Source organism: Megascapheus bottae, chromosome 1, assembly GCF_031878675.1.
Source record: "Megascapheus bottae isolate mThoBot1 chromosome 1, mThoBot2.hap1, whole genome shotgun sequence".
Taxonomy (NCBI): domain Eukaryota; kingdom Metazoa; phylum Chordata; class Mammalia; order Rodentia; family Geomyidae; genus Megascapheus; species Megascapheus bottae.
The window spans coordinates 3,952,926-3,971,163 of NC_143509.1; the positions used below are offsets into that span (position 1 = coordinate 3,952,926).

Here is an 18,238-nt window from a genome sequence, read left to right on the forward strand (position 1 = left end):
CAGAGCAAGGTTGAGCCGTTCCTCCTGCCGGCATACCACTGAGGGAAGGAACCAACATTGCCAGCAAAACACTTACCTGGCCAGCAGGCTTGTAAGGCCTCCACCCAAGGAAGTGACCTGACACTCATTCACTGGGCTTCTCTCCAGGATGTCATCGCCAGGCCCTGACAGCCCTGTCCCCATTTACATCCCAGCAGGCGTCCACAGGGTGGCACAGTGTGGAACCCCATCAAGAACATGGCAAACAACGGGGCACCTTGGTTTGTGAGTGTAATCCTAGGTACAGAGGAAGCTGAGATTTTAGAATTGTGGTTCAAAGCCAGCCAAGGCAGGAAAGACCCTTGTCTCCAAGGAACTACCAGGAAGTGGCGCTATGACTCAAAAGTGGTAGAGCACTAGCTTTGAGCAAAAGATTTCAGGGACAAGGGGAGCGCCCAGGCCCTCAGTTCAACCCCCATGACCAACAAGACAAAAAAAGAACATGGTACATTTCACATTCCTGAAATTCCATGGAGAGGGTTATGAGGCTTCATGAGTTTGTATGTGGTTATTGTGACTTGAGGAACAGGTACACACCATGTGTGTACTTTATATGCACATGGCTTTTGGCCAGTATGGGTTCTCTGGTGCACAGAAAGGCTGGAGCAGTGGGCAAGGGCCTCGCCACACTCCTGGCATTTGTAGGGGTGCTCTCCTGTGTGGACCCTCTTATATCGGGTCAAGTCTGAAGCAGCACTGTAAGCCTTGAGCAAAAGGAGCTCAAGGACAGTACCCAGGCACTGAGTTCAAGCTCCAGCACTGGCATAAAAGAAAGAAGAAAGGAAGGAAAAGAAAGAAGAAAAGTCTCACAGACTTTTCCTGTTCAAGGCACGGTTTCGAGCCAAATGATGCTCAGATCTCAGCCTCCTGAGTGGTTTAGGATTACAAAGGCCCCAGAGCCACCCGTCCAGGGCGTTGAAATGTTAAAAGATTGCTCTTGATTGAATGGAGGAGACAGGTCATTCCACGGGGTGGGTCGATTTAGCAACGTGACAGCAGATTTCCGGGAGGCCCCTGGGAAGCGTGGGGAGAGGAGGGTAGAAAAGCTTTCGTTAGTATTTGCCACGGCCTTTCCACCTTCCCCCTGCGCCCATCCCTTTCCTCATCTCCATCCACAACTGAGCCTGGGTCCAGGCCACGCCCACTCGCCCGACCACGCCCACCAGCAAGCCCCGCCCCCGAGCCGCCCGGAGCCGCCTTCCGGGCCACGTTCTAACCTCCACCGGGGCCTCTGGGCCTCTTTCAGCCTCCAGTCCCGCTCCGACGAGCCCACCCTCAGGATGCGGTGGAGTCCATCTGCCCACTTCTTCCCTACTCTCCCCATACATACATCGGAGAAGACAGCTGGGGAAAAAAAAAAAAGTCTACGCTTGAAAAGGTCCAGCGTGGCTGGCGGCCGGGACCGGAAGCGGAAATGACATCACCGACCCGCCTCTCTCCGTTGCCTTTCTCCCCGCCCCCCTGGGTTTGGCTGTCCAGACGCTGCTCTCCTTGGTGGTCCAGGCTCCCCGTCCGGGCCTCGGTGAGCCTGGCTGGGGGGGAAAAAGGGGAAGGGGAGGCACGAGTTTGGCCCTAGATGATGGAAGGAATGTCTTGAGAGAGGCCTGACACGTCTGGATCGTGGGCCCCGGGGGCCCCCAGTGCCTGGTGTGACCACCATGAGTGAGGGGCCTCTTAGGCCGGCCACCCCCACCCCGTCCCCCACGCCCAGGTGCCGGGCGAGGGGGGGAGTGTGACCCGGCCTCGTCCTCTATGTCCTCGCGGCCACCCTTCTTCGAAAGCCTCCACTCTAACCTTGCACAAATTTTAATTCCCCCCCCCTCAAGGAATTGAATTGCCTGGGTTGGAGTCAGGTGGAACCGCGGCACTGCATCCTCCGGCTGCAAGGTGGGTCAGGAGAACCTCTCTCTCTCTTTTTCAGGGGAATGAATGTTTCATCTGAAAATTTCGCTTTCTCTGTTTAATGGGGGCACATTGCATCCTGACAGAAAAATTCTGATGGAATTGCATTTCTGATTTAAAAAAAAGTAACTTTCCTTGGAAGTCTGTAGGTTGCATGGTGCCTTTATGTAAATATAAGCATGCAGAAACATTTAAGTTCGGTTGTTTATTGCAGAAAATCAAGGATACTAAGCAATTCTGTGTGTGTGTGTGTGTGTGTGTGTGTGTGTGTATGTGTTTGTATGTTTGTGTTGGGGATGGAATCCAGGGCTGCTACTCTAACACTCAGCTATACTAGGCTCCCTGAGACTTCTGGGAGAAAGAATGGAGGCTTTGTTAGGCTACTACTGATGATATTAACTAATGAAATACATTTTCTGGTGAAGTATTTGATGAGTCAGTTGAAAATTACAGGCATGAACTGGGGCACTATCCTTCCTTCAAATGAGGCTGAGACTAAAGGAGCTTAGTTGGAGGCCAGCCTGGGGCAGAAAAGTCTGCGAGACTATCTCAGAAATAACTACCAGAAAACTGGACATAACTAGGCCATCCTCGTGGCTCACACCTGTAATCCAAGCTCCTCAAGAGGCTAAGATGTGAAGGATCCAGGTTTGAAGTCAGGTTGACCAGGAAAATCCATAAGAAATTTAATCTCCCATTAACCAGCAAAAAGCTGGAAGGGGAGCTGTGGCTCAAGAAGTTTAAAAAAGTAAATAAATAAGCTCAGGGACAACACTCAGGCCCTGATTTTAAGCCCCATGGCCAGCACCTCTCCAAAAAAATCCCAATAAAAATAAAGAATTAATTAATTCGTAGTCTTAGGAAATGTTCGTATTTATAAACTGCCAAAGCCTCTTTGAATGGCTTTCAATTCACTTTGGGGTTCTGCCTATCCAACTAGACTCCCATTTCCCTGAGGGAATGTCCGAGTCAATTCTGAAAGGTACTGGCCAGTGTGGGACTTAATAGCCACCAGCTTATGTGGGGTTGTGGAATCACACCACAGTAAATGAGAGGGTTCTGTATTTGTCTCTCTGTCCCTTTCTCTTTCTCCCTTTCTCTCTCTCTCTCCCTCCCTCCCCCCCTCCCTCCCTCCCTCCCTCCCTCCCTCTCTCTCTCTCTCTCTCTCTCTCTCTCTCTCTCTCTCTCTCTCCCTCTCCCGGCAGTACTGGAGTTAGAACTCTCAGCTTCATACCACTAGGCTAGCACTCTTATCACTTGCACTCCATCTCTTCTTGTGGCTAGTTGGTTGTTAATTGTAGATAAGAATTTTGTGGATTTGGCCGGAAGTTTGGCCTAGTGGTAGAGTGCTTGCCTAGCATGCACAAAAAGCCCAGGGTTCGATTCCAAGGTACCATATACCTAGAAAAAGCCCGAAGTGATGCTGTGGCTCAAGTGGTAGAGCTCTAGCCTTAAGAAAGCCTAAGGACAGTGCTCAGGCCCTAATTTCAAGCCCTAGGACTGTCGCCAAAAAAAGAAAAAAAAAATCTTATGGACTTTTCTGTCCCTGGCTGGCTTTGAACTTCAATCTTCAGATCTCAGCTTCCTGAGAAGCTAGAATTACAGATGTGAGCCACTGGTGTCTGGCTAGTTCTTTTTTTTTACTTTTCGGTAGTACTGAAGTTTTATTCATGGCTTCATACTTGTTGGATACTTGAAGCAAGCCCAGCAACAGTTTCATCCTTTAATGTCGTTCTAGTGTTCCCACTATGAAAAAGTGTGTGTGTGTGTGTGTGTGTGTGTGTGTATGTGTATGTGTATGTATGTGTGTGTGCTGGTTGTGGGGCTTGAACTCAGAGTTTGGGCACTGTTCCTGAGATTCATTTTGCTCAAGGCTAGAGCTCTACAACTGGAGCCACTTCCAGCTTTTACTGAGTAGTTTAATAGAACTTAGTATCTGATAGACTTTGCCGCCCAGGCTGCCCTCAAACTGCAATCCTCAGAACTCAGCCTCCTGAATAGTGAGGATTACAGCTATGAATCACTGGTGCCTGGTCCAGGTTTACTGTTAACTTTGTGATGTTGGGAAGATATCCTTGGTTCTCATGTGTGCAATGCAGACATTCTTACCAATTGACCTCTTTTCCCCCAGCCCTGCTGACAAAAATTGCCATGTACAGGGTCAAGGAGAACTATTTAAACAAACCAGTGTTTTAGGGTGTGGTGGCTCATACCTGTAATCCCAGCTTCTTGGCATTTGGAAATTAGGATGCTTGCAGTTCCAGGCCAACTCAGGCAAGAATTTTAAGTGCTGTCCCCTTTCAACAAGAAATCTGTGGGTGGGGCTGCGAGTTTGGCCTAGTGTAGAGTGCTTGACTGGCGTGCATGAAGACCCACGTTCCATTCCTCGGTCCCATAGACCTAGTAAAAGCCAGAAGTGGTGCTGTGGTAGAGCTCTAGCCTTAAGAAAGTCCAGGAACAGTGCTCAGGCCCTGAGTTCAAATAAAGTGTGAGGATATATAGTGGGCACTTGTCAGCATGTGCAAGCCTCTCGATTCAGTTGTCAACACTACCAAAAAAAAAATAATGGTATGCAGAAGCTATAATGACAGGTATTATGTTGATGCCTGGCTAATGGGAAGTTGAGTCTGGGCCCAGAGTGCATTCCCCTGAGGATTAACTGTACTTTGGTGGAGTTAGCCTGTCATCAGGACACTCCGTGGCAGGCCTGGTTGGGTTCTGCTATGAACTCTTACGTTTGGCCTCTGCTTTTAGCAGATCAAGCCCACAGCCACCACTGTAGATGGGTCTGGCTTAGAAAGAGAGATCGAGATTGCTGAACTATTAATTCCTTTCAGTTCCCAGATACGGTGGCAGGTTTCTTTAGGTCTCATGGAGTAAGTTTCCACTGAGGCTGGGGAATGAAATCTGCATCACCTAAAACTGTGTGTTAGGGTCATCACCACACCTGCCTTTGCTTCCTTCTTTCTGTCTTCTGGTCATTGCCATGCTTGAGCCATAGCTCCACTTCTGGCTTTTGGCTGGTTAATTGGAGATATGAATCTCACAGGCTTTCCTGCCCAAACTGGCTTTCTACCAGTAGTAGTATTATAGGCATGAGTCACTGGTGCCTGCTCCCCCCCACCCCCGCCATAGCATTTTTTTTTTTTTTTTGTGGGGTTTGAACTCAGGGCCTGGGCACTGTCCCTGATCTTTTTGCTCAAGGCTGGCATTCTACCATGTGAGCCACAGTACCACTTCTGATTTTTGAGTGGTTAATTGGAGATAAGAGTCTCACAGGGACTCCTCTTCCCTGTGTGGCTCTGAACCACGATCCTCAGATCTCAGCCTCCTGAGTGGCTAGGATTATAGGCATGAGTCAACCAATGCCCAGCTCCCTAACAATTGAGTTGTAGACTTGGCATCACATTTGCTCAGCTGGTGCTCTACCACTTGTTGGTTACTTTGCAGAGAGATTCTCAGGTATTTTTCTGTCCAAGATCCTCTGGATTTTTGCCTCCATAACTAGGGTGACAGGTGTAAATTCCCAGCTCAGACAGGATGTGGACATGAGATAGTCTTGCCATGTAGCCCAGGTTGACCTGGATCTCACAACCCTCCTGTCTGCACCTCCCTGTACAGACACTACAGGCTTGTACCACCACACCCTGCTCTTAATACCCTTTTTACAGATGTCTTTGTTACCAGTCTTGTTTTTCCACAACCTCGGCCATCCAGGCCAACACTAGCAAGAATTCACCAGTCGGTGCATGCAAGCGGCACTAGCCAGTAATAGGTTCTGCTTGAACCACTGGGATCATTTTGTACCATGGGGTCTCTGCACAGTGAGACTTCATGCTCTTACATGAGCAGGAGGCTGCTCATCTCACGGAAGCCAGGAAATAGGGAGAGAAAAACCCAGAGGACAGTGCCAGGCATAGGACCAACTCTTAGGAGCCACATCCCCCCCAGTGACCTACTCCTTTCAAGTAGACCCACCTTACCAGGCACCAGTAGCTCATGCCTATCATCCGAGCTACTCAGGAGACTGAGATGTGAGGATTGTGGTTTGAAGCCAGCCTGGGCAGGACAGCCCTTGAGATTCTTCTCTCTAATTAATCACCCAAAGACTGGACCTAGAGCTGTGGTTCAGGTGGTAGAGCACTAGCCATGCAGGGACAGTGCCTAGGCCCTGAGTTCAAGCCCTAGGACCAGCAAACACACACGCACACACACACAAAGTCTACTGATACAGCCCTATGGTTCATGAGTAGACAATATTAGTTTCAGAGAACAAGCACTCATGAGTGATGTTTGATGCCTGATATTCGCTGTTGCTCACCACTGATTGTGAACAGGACTCCTGAATCCGGAGGAATGGGGGATGCCACTGTCCATTGGGACTCATAAGCTGTGTCTACCTTGGCCCTGGGGAAGGGAGTGTGTGGCCTCCCTGTACCACCAGCCTCAGAGGATGGCAGCCATTGATCTCTGCAACGGTAAGTCCTCCTTGTGGTCTCCCCTGCACAGTAGTCCATAGACGGAGCCTGGGCAGCTCTGCAGCTGCTTTCTTTGCCAAGAGCTTAATGGGAGCAGAGTGGTTAGCGCTCACACCGATCATCCTAGCATCTCAGGAGGCTGAGATCTGAGGATCATGGGTTGAGGCCGGCTCAGGATGGAAAGCCCATGAGACTCTTGCCTCCACTAACTTACTCAGAAAAGCTGGAGTGGTGCTTGATTAGAGATGAGGCTCGTGCTTTCCTGCCTAGACTGGCTTCGAACCACAATCCTTAGGTCTCCATCTCCTGAGTAGTTGGGATTAGAGGCATTCATAGACTCTCACCTCCAATTACCCACCAAAAAGCCAGAAGTGGAGATGTGGCTCAAGGAGTCGAGTGCTAACCTTGAGTGCAAAGTCTCAGGGACAATGCCCAGGCCTTGAGTTCAGACTCCAGGACTGCCTCATCCCTAAAAGGAATGAATGAATGAATGAATGAATAAGTAAATAAACAAACCCCCTCAGGGTTCTGACATTCTCTGTTTCCCCCCAGGCCTTCTTTCCAGAGAGCCTGTCCAGGTATACGAAGAGGAGTCAGCGGTAGATGGGACAGTGGCTGACCGTCAGGAAAGCTGTTCACAGGTACAAGCAAGCGTGCAGTTCTACAGAGCCAAGTCTTTCCTTCCACAAGCAAGACACTTTGCCCTGGGTATACTTGTCTCCAGGGTTCTGTTACTCTCATTCTGTACTGGGGTTTGAACTTAGGTCCTCTACCGCTTGAGGCACATCCTCAGCCCTTTTTGCTTTTATTAAGTTTTGTTTGTTTTTTTTTTTTAATAAGATCTCACACATTTAGCTTGAATCAGCCTTGAACTGCGATCCTCCCACTTATGTGTCCTGTGTAGCTGGAATTGTAAATGTGTTCTGCCACAAGCTTGTTTGTTGAAATGATGGGAGGGGTGGGGGGCTTCCTAACATTTTGCCCTTTAGCTTTGAACTGCAGTCAGTGCTAGTGATTTCTGCCTCCCCTGGCCAGAACTTTTAAAAGGAAATACAGTCTCACTGGACTGAGACGCTTATTGAATGTCTCCCGGGAGCTCAGCCTAACATTGGCCTTGAAAAATCATGCCAGTAGGGATAAGCGATATTTAATGGCTGTGTTCCATGTTGATAAAGGTTGGCTAGAGATAGGGTTCCACAGAACTCTGCATACAGAGGAATGGAAAGAGGACATGTCTGTCTCAATTGTTAGTAATTCAGAATTTGTCTTGTGGCTCTGAACGCAGGTAAGCTGTATACCATTGAGAAACTTCATCAATCAATCAATCAATTTTTTTTCTCTTTGGTCAGTCATGGGTCTTGAATTCTTGGCTTGAGTATTATCCATGGCCTCTTCAGCTCAAAGCTACCGCCCTATTCCTTGAGCCACAGTGCTACTTCTGGTTTTCTGGTTTTTTAATTGGTGATAAGAGTCTCATGGACTTTAGTGTCCAGGCTAGCCTTGAGCCACAATCCTCAGATATCAGCTTCCTGAGTAGCAAGGATTACAGGTGTGAGCCAGGCTATTTATTTATTTTTGGGACAAGAGCTGGCCGTGTACACTAGCCTGAAATTGGCTTTATATCCCAGCCTAACTTTGACCTCCGAAATGCAATGCTGGAATTATAAGAATGTGTACCATTCCTGGCTCTTCCTAATTAGTCTTAAGCCTCATGTAATGATGAGTATCTTTTTTTTTTTTTTTTTGGTGCCAGTCCTGGGCTTGAGCTCAGGGCCTGAGCACTGTCCTTGGACTTTCTCAAGGCTAGAGCTCTAGCACTTGAGCCTCAGCACCACTTCCGGCTTTTTTCTATGTATGTGGTACCAAGGAATCGAACCCGGGTCTTCATGCATGCTAGGCAAGCACTTTAACCACTAGGCCAAACTCCCGGCCCCTCTTTTTTTTTTTTTTCTTGGTCCTGGTACTGGGACTTGAACTCGGGGTCTTGAGTTCTTGCTTGGCTTTTTCACTGAAGGTCAGTGCTCTTGAGCCACACTTCCACTTTTTTTGTTGTTGTTGTTTTGTTTTATTTTGGTCTGGCTGAGGGCTTGGACAGGTAAGCAATGCAGATGACAGCATCTTTGTCATCTTAAGGATTTAGTCCTTAACATTTCCCAGATACCTGAGCATGTCCAGAGTTGCTACAATAGAGAAACAGGACATGAGCTCCCAGCCTGGTTGTGCTGTTGCAAAATCATATTTAGAGATGCTTTTAGCCATGTGCTAGTGGCTCACCCTTATAAACCTAGCTACTAGGAAGGCTGAGGGCTGAGGATTGTGGTACGAAGCCAGCGCAGGTGGGGAAGTCCATAAGACTCTTATCTCCCAAGGAACCACCAGAAAATGGGAAGTGGAACTGTGGCTCAAGTGGCGGAACACAAGCCTTGAATAAAGAACACAATGGGACAGCTCCTAGGCCTTGAGTTCAAGTCCTAGTGCCAGCACAGAAGCAAAGCAAAACAACCAAAAGCTGCAATATTGTTATTGAAGGCATAAGGGTAGGAGGCCTCACTGAGTGAGCTTTAAGGAGAGCCCTTAGCCTGATAAGACTCCTGAGGAAGGATTTTGGGGAGATCTTGGAGCCATGTCTAGGCATTTGTTCTCTTCCATGAACACTTGCAGAGCTCATAGTTGGCTCAAAGCAGCGTGTGTATCTGTACGATGGTTTAGGATTGTGTGACCTTTGACGATGTGACTGTGGAATTCACGCCGGAGGAGTGGACTCTGCTAGACTCGACTCAGAGAACCCTGTACAAGGATGTGATGTTGGAGAACTACAAGAACCTGGCTACTTTGGGTAAGGCTGTGCCCTTCTTTCTACCCTGCCCCAGAACCCATTGGGGCAGGGAGCATTATCATCTGAATGCAGTGGCAAGTAACAAAGACACTGTGGAACTTAATTATCCTGCCTCCTTAGCTTCCCTCCTGCTGGGATTACAGGCATCTGCTACCATTCCCCACAAAGTAGATCCGTTTCGTCTGTATTCATCTGTCTATGTTTGTGAGGGGGGCGGAGCTCTACCACTAAGGTCACCCTCCCCTTAGCCCCTCTAATTGAAGTTTTTCTGCTTTGTAAATGTATATAGCAGATGTCAGCCTGAATTTGGCTGAGCAAGCCCCCAACCCCTGGGCTGCCCCTTGTATGCTCCTTTGCATGGAATGGGTGTCTTTGCTTTGGTTGGGCCTGCGGTTTTCTTAGTCCAGGAAGTTTACCACCAATCAGCGCTATGAACCTCTGCCATGTTTGTGTCTTTCCACCCACACAGGGAATCCATTCTTTATGCCTCGTGTGATCCTCTGGTTAGCACAAGAAGTGTTGGGGCCTGTGAAAAGTGCAGGAATTCAGGGTGAGTGTGAATTGTTGACGTTTCTCCAGATGGCCTTTGTGTCAGGAGATTGAAGGCCTTGCCTGCTCAACCCTCCGCTGGGAGCCTGTGGGCTGCTTTTCCAGATTTTTCTTCCTTTTCTTTTCTTTTTTTTTTTTTCCAGTCCTGGGCTTGAGCTCAGGGCCTGAGCACTGTCCTTGGACTTTCTCAAGGCTAGAGCTCTACCACTTGAGCCTCAGCACCACTTCCAGCTTTTTTCTATGTATGTGGTACCGAGGAATCGAACCCGGGTCTTCATGCATGCTAGGCAAGCACTTTAACCACTAGGCCAAACTCCCGGCCCCCTTCCTTTTATTTTCTAATCCTCTCCCCTTCCATTTCCATAGTTTGTGTGAACTGACATGTTGACTGCCCCTTCCTCATGACTTTAAATGTCTTCATTATTTTGCTCCCTGCATTGCTGGGAAGGGAACGCTGAGCCTTTTGCACACAGCACAGGCTCTCATCTACAGAGGCATGTACGTCATCTGGTGCTATTGCCATTTTTTTTTTTTTTTTTGGTTGGGTGAGGAGCTTGAACTCTGGGGTTGGGTGCTGTCCCTGAACCTTCAGCTTAAGGTTAGTGCTCTACCACTTGAGCCACAGAGCCACGACTGGTTTTCTAGTGGTTAATTGGAGATAAGAGTCCCACGGACTTTCCAGCCTGGGCCTGCTTTGAATTGCGGTCCTCACATCTCAGCCTCCTGAGTAGCTAGGATTACAGGTATGAGCCACCGGCACCCGGCTTCAAATTCTTTTTTTTTTTTTGGCCAGTCCTGGGGCTTGAACTCAGGGCCTGAGCCCTGTCCTTGGGCTTCCCTCAAGGCTAGAGCTTTACCACATGAGCTACAACAACACTTCTGGCTTTTTTTATGTATGTGGTACCGAGGAATTGAAGCCAGGCCTTTGTGCATGCTAGGCAAGCACTCTACCTCTAGGCCAAACTCCTGGCTCCCGGCTTCAAATTCTTAATTTTGTTGTTGTTGTTGAGCTCTTTTGCTCAAGGTTACTGCTCTACCACTTTGAGCCACAGTATCACTTCCAGTTTTCTGATGGTTCATTGCAGTTAAGACTCACAGACTTTTCCTGGTTTTAAATTTCAATCCTTGGCTCTCAGCCTCCTGAGTAGCTAGGGTTACAGGTGTGAGCCTCTGGTGCCCAGCTTACTTTAATTGTCCCTGAGCCCTTTAGCTCAAGGCTACCACCCTACCCCTTGAGCCACAGCCCCACTTCCCATTTTCTAGTGATTACTTGGAGATGAGTCTCATAGTCTTTAGTGCCTGGGCTGGCTTTGAACTGTGATTCTCAGATTTCAGCCTCCTGAACAGTTAGGATTACAGGCGTGAGCCCCTGCACCTGGCTTTATTTTTTGAATTTACTTTTGGTATGGCTACTGAACTTAGGGCCTCACGTTTTTGCTTAGCTTTTTTTTTTGCTCAAGGCTGATACTCTACCACTGGAGCCATGTTTCTACTTCTAACTTTTTCCTTGTTAAATGGAGATAAGTTTGGTGGATTTGTTTTCCCAGATTGTTTTTGATCTGTTATGGAGCTTGAAGTCAGGGCCTGGGCACTCTCCCTGAGCTTTTGCTGAAGGCTAGTACTCTACCACTTACAGCCATGGCACCATTTCGGATTTTCTTATGGTTCATTGAATATAAGTCTCAGGGATTTTTCTTCCTGGGCTGGCTGTGAACCGTGATTGTCAGATCTCAGCTTTCTGAAAAGTTAGGATTACAGGTGTGAGCCACCGGTACCAGGCTCCCAGGTTGGTTTTGAACTGTGATTCTCAGATCTCAACTTCTGGAGTATGATTGTATCTTGAACCACCGATCCCTAGCCTGCCGAGTCTTTGTATAGCAAAATGCTTAAGTATATTTGTCCTCTTCTCTTCCCATGCCCCTTCTATCAATAGAATTCATTCAGTACTTTTTTTTTTTTGCCAGTCTAAGGGCTTGAACTCAGGGACTGGGCATTGTCCTTGGACACTTTTGCTTAAGGGTAGCACTCTGCCACTTGACCCACACTGCTATTTTCTGTGTATGTGATACCGGGGAATCCAACCCAAGGCTTCAAGCATGCTAGGTGAGCACTCTACAACTAGGCTCCACTCCTGGCCTCATTCAGTGCTTCTGACTGGACTTGAACTTAATCAATCCTCCTGCTTCAGCCTCCCGAGTGGTAGGATTACAAGTATGCACCACTTCCAGCTTACTCTTTCTCTTATGTCTGATTTCTAAAGAAGAACAAATAACCCTTATCACTTTTTTCCCCCTCTTCTATGTATCTGGTACTGAGGAATCGAACCCAGAGCTTCCTGCATGCTAGGCAAGCACTCTACCACTAGGCCACACTCCCAATCCCACCCCTTATCTTTTTTTTTTTGGCCAGTCCTGGGCCTTGAACTCAAGGCTAGCACCCTACCACTTGAGGTACAGCACCACTTTTGGCTTTTATCTATGTATGTGATACTGAGGAATCAAACCTGGGTCTTCATGCATGCTTGGCAAGCATTCTATCACTAGGCCACAGTCCTGGCCCCCAACCCTTATCATTTTTAACTCCTTTGGACTGCCATTGATTTCCATTAGCCCTGATGTTTTTCTTTCCATTTAACTGCAGAATTAGAAGAACAACCTAGAACCTGTGGATCAGAACCTCAGAATTATTTTAGGATACCAGCTTCTAGTGGGTCACAAACGGTAAGGTCAACAAAGGGGAATTTCTTATTTCCTACTCCCACAAAAGAGAATACTTTTTTCTTTTTTTCTCTCCTCCTCCTCCTCCTCCTCCTCCTCTTCCTCTTCCTCCTCTTCTTCCTCCTCCTCCTCTTCCTCCATTTCCTCCTCCTTCTCCTCTTCTTCCTCCTCTTCTTCTTCTGCTTCTATTTTTTTTTTTTTTTTGGTCCATTGTGGGACTTGAACTGTGGGCCTGGGCATTGTCCCTGAGCTCTTCAGCTCAAGGCTATTGCCCTACACCTGGAGCCACAGCACCCGCTGCTGGTTTTCTGGTGGATAATTAGAGATAAGAGTCTCAAGGACTTTAGTGCCCAGGCTGGTTTAGAACTGAGATCCTCAGATCTCAGCTTCCTGAGTAGTTAGGGTGACAGGTGTGAGCCACTGTGACTGGCGATAATACTTACCTTGTAATTCCACTGTGGAAGATCCAGTAGGAGCTTTGTGAGGAGGACTGTGCACCAGTGGGACACAGCACTGCCTCTGCACCGGTGCTGATGTGCATTTGCACATGCCCTAAAACTAACGAGGCTGGGTGTCGTGGCTCATGCCTGTCATCCTTTCTGCTCAGGAGGGCGAGATCTGAGGAGCATGGGTCAAAGCTAGCCTGGACAGGAAAATCCATGAGATTTTTACCTTCAATTAATCATCACAAAGAAAAACTAGAGGGCTGGGAGTGTGGCCTAGTGGTAGAGTGCTTGCCTAGCATGCACAAAGACCCGGATTTGATTCCTGGGTACCACATACATAGAAAAGAGTTGGAAGTGGTGCTGTGGCTTAAGTAGTAGAGCTCTAGCCTTGAGAAAGTCCAAGGATAGTATTCAGGCTCTGAGTTCAAGCTCCAGGACTTGCAAAAAAGAAAAGAAAAGCGAGAGATAGAGCTGTGGCTCAAGTGGTAGAGTATCAGCTTTGAGCAAAAAAAAAGCTGAGCGAATGCCCAGGCCCTGAGTTCATACCCCAAAATTCACACACACATACACACACCCCAAAATCAAAACAAACTAGCATGAAGCCAGTGCTTCATAGTTTTGTAAATACTACTAGACACGATTGTCTTATTTTGTTTGGGTTTGTTTTTTTTTTGCCAGTTCTGGGGGTTGAATTCAGGGCCTAAGCACTGTTTTGGGGCTTTCTCAAGGCTTAGCACTCTACCACTTGAGCTACAGCACCACTTCTGTCTTTTCCTGTGCACATGGTACCATGTGCATGGCCTCATGCATGGTAGGCAAGCGCTCTTAGGACTAGGCCACGCTCCTGGCCGCTAGACACGGCAGTTTTATGAAAATTTGCACGGTCTCATAATTAGAGGCAGAATCATCGCGTTCTGGAGTAGAGCTCTGCCTTTTTTGGTAGAATTGAAGAGCTCTGGGAATGAGTGCATGGAATTGGAAGTAATCACCAGCGCGTGTCTGTGTTCAGGTGGCAAAGAGAACGTGTGTGTCTGCACAGTCCCTCACTCCCTTCCACCCTTCATCTCCAGGCAAGCAGCTCTCCAGGAGGGGAGCCCGGTGACCCTTCACCACATGGAGAAGTCTTGGGTGGACAGTTGCAACTTCACAGCCCTGTGGGAAGGGAGAATCAAGGATTCACCTCTGAGTGCAGCTGGAATGGAGGCGATGTGCTTTCTGAGCTCAGGGAAACCCATCTAAGACAGAATGAGTCTGAACTGAATCAGTGTGGGAACCTCGGGACCCTTCCCTGGAATATTACATACCAGAGAAGAGAGATGAAAGAAAAGCCCGTGGAGTACACAGATTGTGGTAATGCCTATTTTAACCAGGCCTGCCATCCGCCAGACACGAGGACCAAGGACAGAGAGCCTCACGAGTGGGAAAAATACAGGAATGGATTCCTCCACTCCAACCTGGCTATGCGACTTCCAGTTCTCAGCAGGAGAAAACCATATGAGTGCGAGGAGTATGGGAAGGACTTCCTGTATGTCACCTGCCTTCAGAACCCCATGGGACTCTGCCCGGGAGACAAAGTCTGTGAGTGCAAGCAGTGTTGGGGTGCCCTGGGTGTCTCCCCACACCTCCCCCAGTACGTGAGCCTTCATCCTCGTGCCCACGAGAAAGCCAACACGTGTCAGGAATGCGGGAAGTCCTTCGCGAATTTCTCCCGCCTCTCGGCCCACGTGAAAACCCACAGTGGAGAAAAACCCTTCGTGTGCAAGGAGTGTGGGAAATCCTTCAAAAACGTCTCGTACCTTAACGACCACGTGCGGATCCACACAGGGGTCAAGTCGTACAAGTGCGTGGAGTGTGGCAAAGCGTTCCTGCGCTGGTCGGGCCTGACCGAGCACGTCCGCGTGCACACGGGAGAGAAGCCCTACGAGTGCAAGGAGTGTGGCAAAGCGTTCTCACGATCCACGCAGCTCACTGAGCACCTGAGGACGCACACCGGCATCAAGCCTTACGAGTGCAAGGAATGTGGGAAAGCCTTCACGCAGTACTCGGGCCTGGCCACCCACGTCCGCATCCACAGCGGAGAGAAGCCCTTCGCGTGCAAGGAGTGTGGCAAGGCCTTCACCAGGACCTCAGGCCTCATCCACCACGTCAGGACCCACACCGGGGAGAAGCCCTTTGAATGCGTGCACTGCGGGAAGACCTTCATCACCTCGTCTCACCGCACGAAGCATCTGAAGATCCACAGCGGGGAGAAACCCTTCGTGTGCAACATCTGCGGGAAAGCGTTCATCTACTCCACGTCACTCAACATCCACATGCGCACGCACACGGGCGAGAAGCCCTACATCTGCAAGGAGTGCGGGAAAGCCTTCGCCGTGTACTCGCGCCTCCGGAAACACGCCAGGGTCCACGCCACAGAGAAGCCCTATGAACGTCAGGGCCTGGGTGTTGCTGTTTAGCCCACCTGCTGCCAGCTTTCAGTGCCAACAGTGCCACCAAAGAGCATCAGATTATTATTGTTGTTGTTGTTGTTGTTATTATTATTATTATTATTATCATTATCATTACTGCCAGTTCTGCGGCTTGAACTTGGGGTCCGGAGGCTGCCCCTGAGCTTTTGTGCTCAAGGCTGGTGCTCTATTACTTGAGGCACGGCGCCACTTCTGCCTTTTTTTTTTTTTTTTTTTTAATAGTTTGAGAGGAAAAGTCCCATGAGCTTTCCTGCCCAGGCTGGCTTTGAACCACCATCCTCCCATCTCAGTGTCTTGAGTAGCTAGGATGACAGGTGTGAGCCGCCAATGCCTGGCTAGGTTAATTTAACCTTCGGTCTTCACTGTCTTGTGTGGTTTGTAGCGGTAGAGTGCTCTTAGATGTCATCCTGATCAGCTGAAATAAGCTCTGTCAATTTCCCCTGGAACTCTTTTATGGCCTTTCTTCTTTGAGGCATGTGCTGGGTATAGAACCCAGGGCCTCACACATGCTAGGCAAGTCTGCTACCACTGAGCTCCGGTCTGGTCCTCCGCTTCCCTGGAAAACCCATTTGTAGTACTTTGAGTCTGAATGCTTGGGGCTTGGGGCGTTACTAAATGCTTAAGGGTAAGTGGAGCTGATCTGGTCCTGTCCCTTATTGGTTAGTGCTGCCAGCGTGGCTTGTTCATGTGTCATTCTTTAGCAGCCAAGGTGCTCTGGGACTTGGGGATTGCTGCAAGACGGCTTTCCAGGCATCTCTGACCTCATTGGTCCTACTGAGCATGTCCAGAAGGGAGCAGCTCATGTGTGCCTGTCCTCAGTGGCTACTTCATGCTCTCAGCCAGTTATCTCTACCCCCTTTTACAAGTCCGTTCGTGTGTGTGTGTGTGTGTGTGTGTGTGTGAGTCCTGGAGCTTGAACTTAGGGCCTGCACCCTGTCCTTGAACTTTCTTTGTTCAAAGCTAGCGTTTTACCACTTGAGCCACAGTTCTGGCCTTTCTTTTCTTTTCCTTCCTTCCTTCCTTTCTCTCTCTCTCTCTCTCTCTCTCTCTCTCTCTCTCTCTCTCTTCTTTCTTTTTTTGTCTGGAACTCAGGGACTGGGTGCTGTCCCTGAGCTCTTTCTGCTCAAAGCTAGCACTGCTTCTCCGGCTTTTTTCTTTCTCCTCTCTGTCTCTCTCTGTCTCTGTCTCTCTCTGTCTCTTTCTATCTCTCTGATAGTTAATTGGTAATAAGAGGCTCACAAGCTTTCTTGCCTGGGCTGACTTTGAACTGTGATCCTCAGGTTTCAGCTTTCCGAGTACGTAGGCTTACAGATGTGAGCCATCAGCTTGTGTCGCACCTTTTGGGTTCATTTGTGGTTTAAATGGCATTGTCTGATAGTGTAATCCAGTCCCCAGCCCACACTTGGTGACACTGCTGACTTATTCCAGGGATCCCACCCATGACCTTTGTCAGGGGTTTACTTAGCCCCTCTGTCAGCATTGTTCTTTTAACATGTGTCTCCGAATTTTGCAATACAGATAGGAAAGTTTTCCAGGTCTCCTTTTGCTGCCGACTCCTCCTCTTCCTCCTCCTCCTCCTCCTCCTCCACTTCTTCTTCTTCTTCTCCTCCTCCTCCTCTTTCTCCTTCTCCTTCTCCTTCTCCTTCTCCTGTTCTCCTCCTTTTTTGGTGCTGTCCTGGGGCTTGAACTCAGGACCTGGGCATTGTACTTTAGCTTTTTGCTTAAGGGTAGCACTGTACACCTTGAGACACAGCCCCACTTCTGGCTTTTAGTTGGTTAATTGGAGATGAGTCTCATGAACTTTTCTGCTTGGGCAGGCTTTGAACCTCAGTCCTCAGATCTCTGTTTCCTGAGTAGCTAGGATCACAGGTGTGAGCCTCCAGTGCCTGGCTGATTCCTTTCTGTGTTTTACTAAAAGTTGTTCCTTTAACACTATGGGTCTCAAATGTTTTGATTTTATCATTCTCAAATCCTACCTTGCACAAAATTCAAGAATATAATCCTGCCATATTCTTTTTTTTTTTTTGGCCCCCTTCTCTTTCTGGCCCCGCTCGCTCCGGCCCCGCTCGCTCCGGCCCGGCCCTGCTCCTGGCTTGCTCTGGCCCCGCTCACTCCGGCCCTGCCAGCTCTCGCTTGCTCCTGGCTCTGCTCGCTCCGGCCCCTTCTCGCTCTGGCCCGGCTCGCTCCGGCCTCGCTGGCTCTGGCTCGGCTCGCTCCCGCACGCTCCGGCCCTGCTCGCTCCGGCCCCGCTCGCTCCGGCCGCCACTCGGTTGGGCTCCGCTTGCTTGCTTTCGCTCTCTGCTGCTTGTTGCAGTCTAGTCTCTGCCACTTCCGGCTTGGTTGTGTATGTGGGATACCGAGGAATCGAACCCGGGTCTTTGTGCATGCTAGGCAAGCACTTTAACCGCTAGGCCAAACTCCCGGGCCCTCCTGCCATATTCTTTTCCACTGAATATCAATCAAGGATTGTTTTGTGTGTGTGTGTGTGTGTGTGTGCCAGTACCAGTACTAGGCTGGAACTCAGGGCTTTCTTCCTGTGGCTGGTGCTCTACCACGTGGTTCATATCTCTGACTCTGGCTTTTGCTGGTTAATTGGAGATAAGAATCTCGAGTTTGTTTGCTCCCACGGGCTTTGAACTGTGATCCTCAGATCCCAGCCTCTTGAATAGCTGAGATTACAGGTGTGAGACAACAGTGTCTGGCCTCTTTTTTATTTTCTAATAATGTGTTCTAGATTTCCAGGCGAATTCTCACAAGAGGACCCTTGACCCATTATCCAGCTTTCAAACCTTGTACATTTTAA

General features: G+C 48.9%; 1 protein-coding gene across 1 annotated transcript; it reads left to right on the forward strand.

Moving 5' to 3' along the window:
• Positions 1-1,490: 1,490 nt before the first annotated feature.
• On the forward strand, positions 1,491-16,467 carry LOC150068035 (uncharacterized). The gene is made up of 8 exons (XM_090336859.1): positions 1,491-1,561; positions 1,866-1,926; positions 6,279-6,419; positions 6,972-7,060; positions 9,129-9,255; positions 9,725-9,805; positions 12,445-12,524; positions 14,038-16,467. The coding sequence occupies exons 3-8, from the start codon at positions 6,305-6,307 to the stop codon at positions 15,421-15,423; spliced, it is 1,878 nt and encodes a 625-aa protein (XP_090192985.1). The 5' UTR covers positions 1,491-1,561; positions 1,866-1,926; positions 6,279-6,304; the 3' UTR covers positions 15,424-16,467.
• The last annotated feature ends 1,771 nt before the right edge of the window (positions 16,468-18,238 follow it).

What these genes read in the sequence shown, in the direction of transcription:
- LOC150068035 (XM_090336859.1), top strand. Translation starts at nt 6,305, where the DNA reads ATGCCACTGTCCATTGGGACTCATAAGCTGTGTCTACCTTGGCCCTGG. An exon ending in AGCCATTGATCTCTGCAACG is followed by an intron (nt 6,420 to 6,971) that starts GTAAGTCCTCCT and finishes GTTTCCCCCCAG; the next exon opens with GCCTTCTTTCCAGAGAGCCT. An exon ending in GTCAGGAAAGCTGTTCACAG is followed by an intron (nt 7,061 to 9,128) that starts GTACAAGCAAGC and finishes ACGATGGTTTAG; the next exon opens with GATTGTGTGACCTTTGACGA.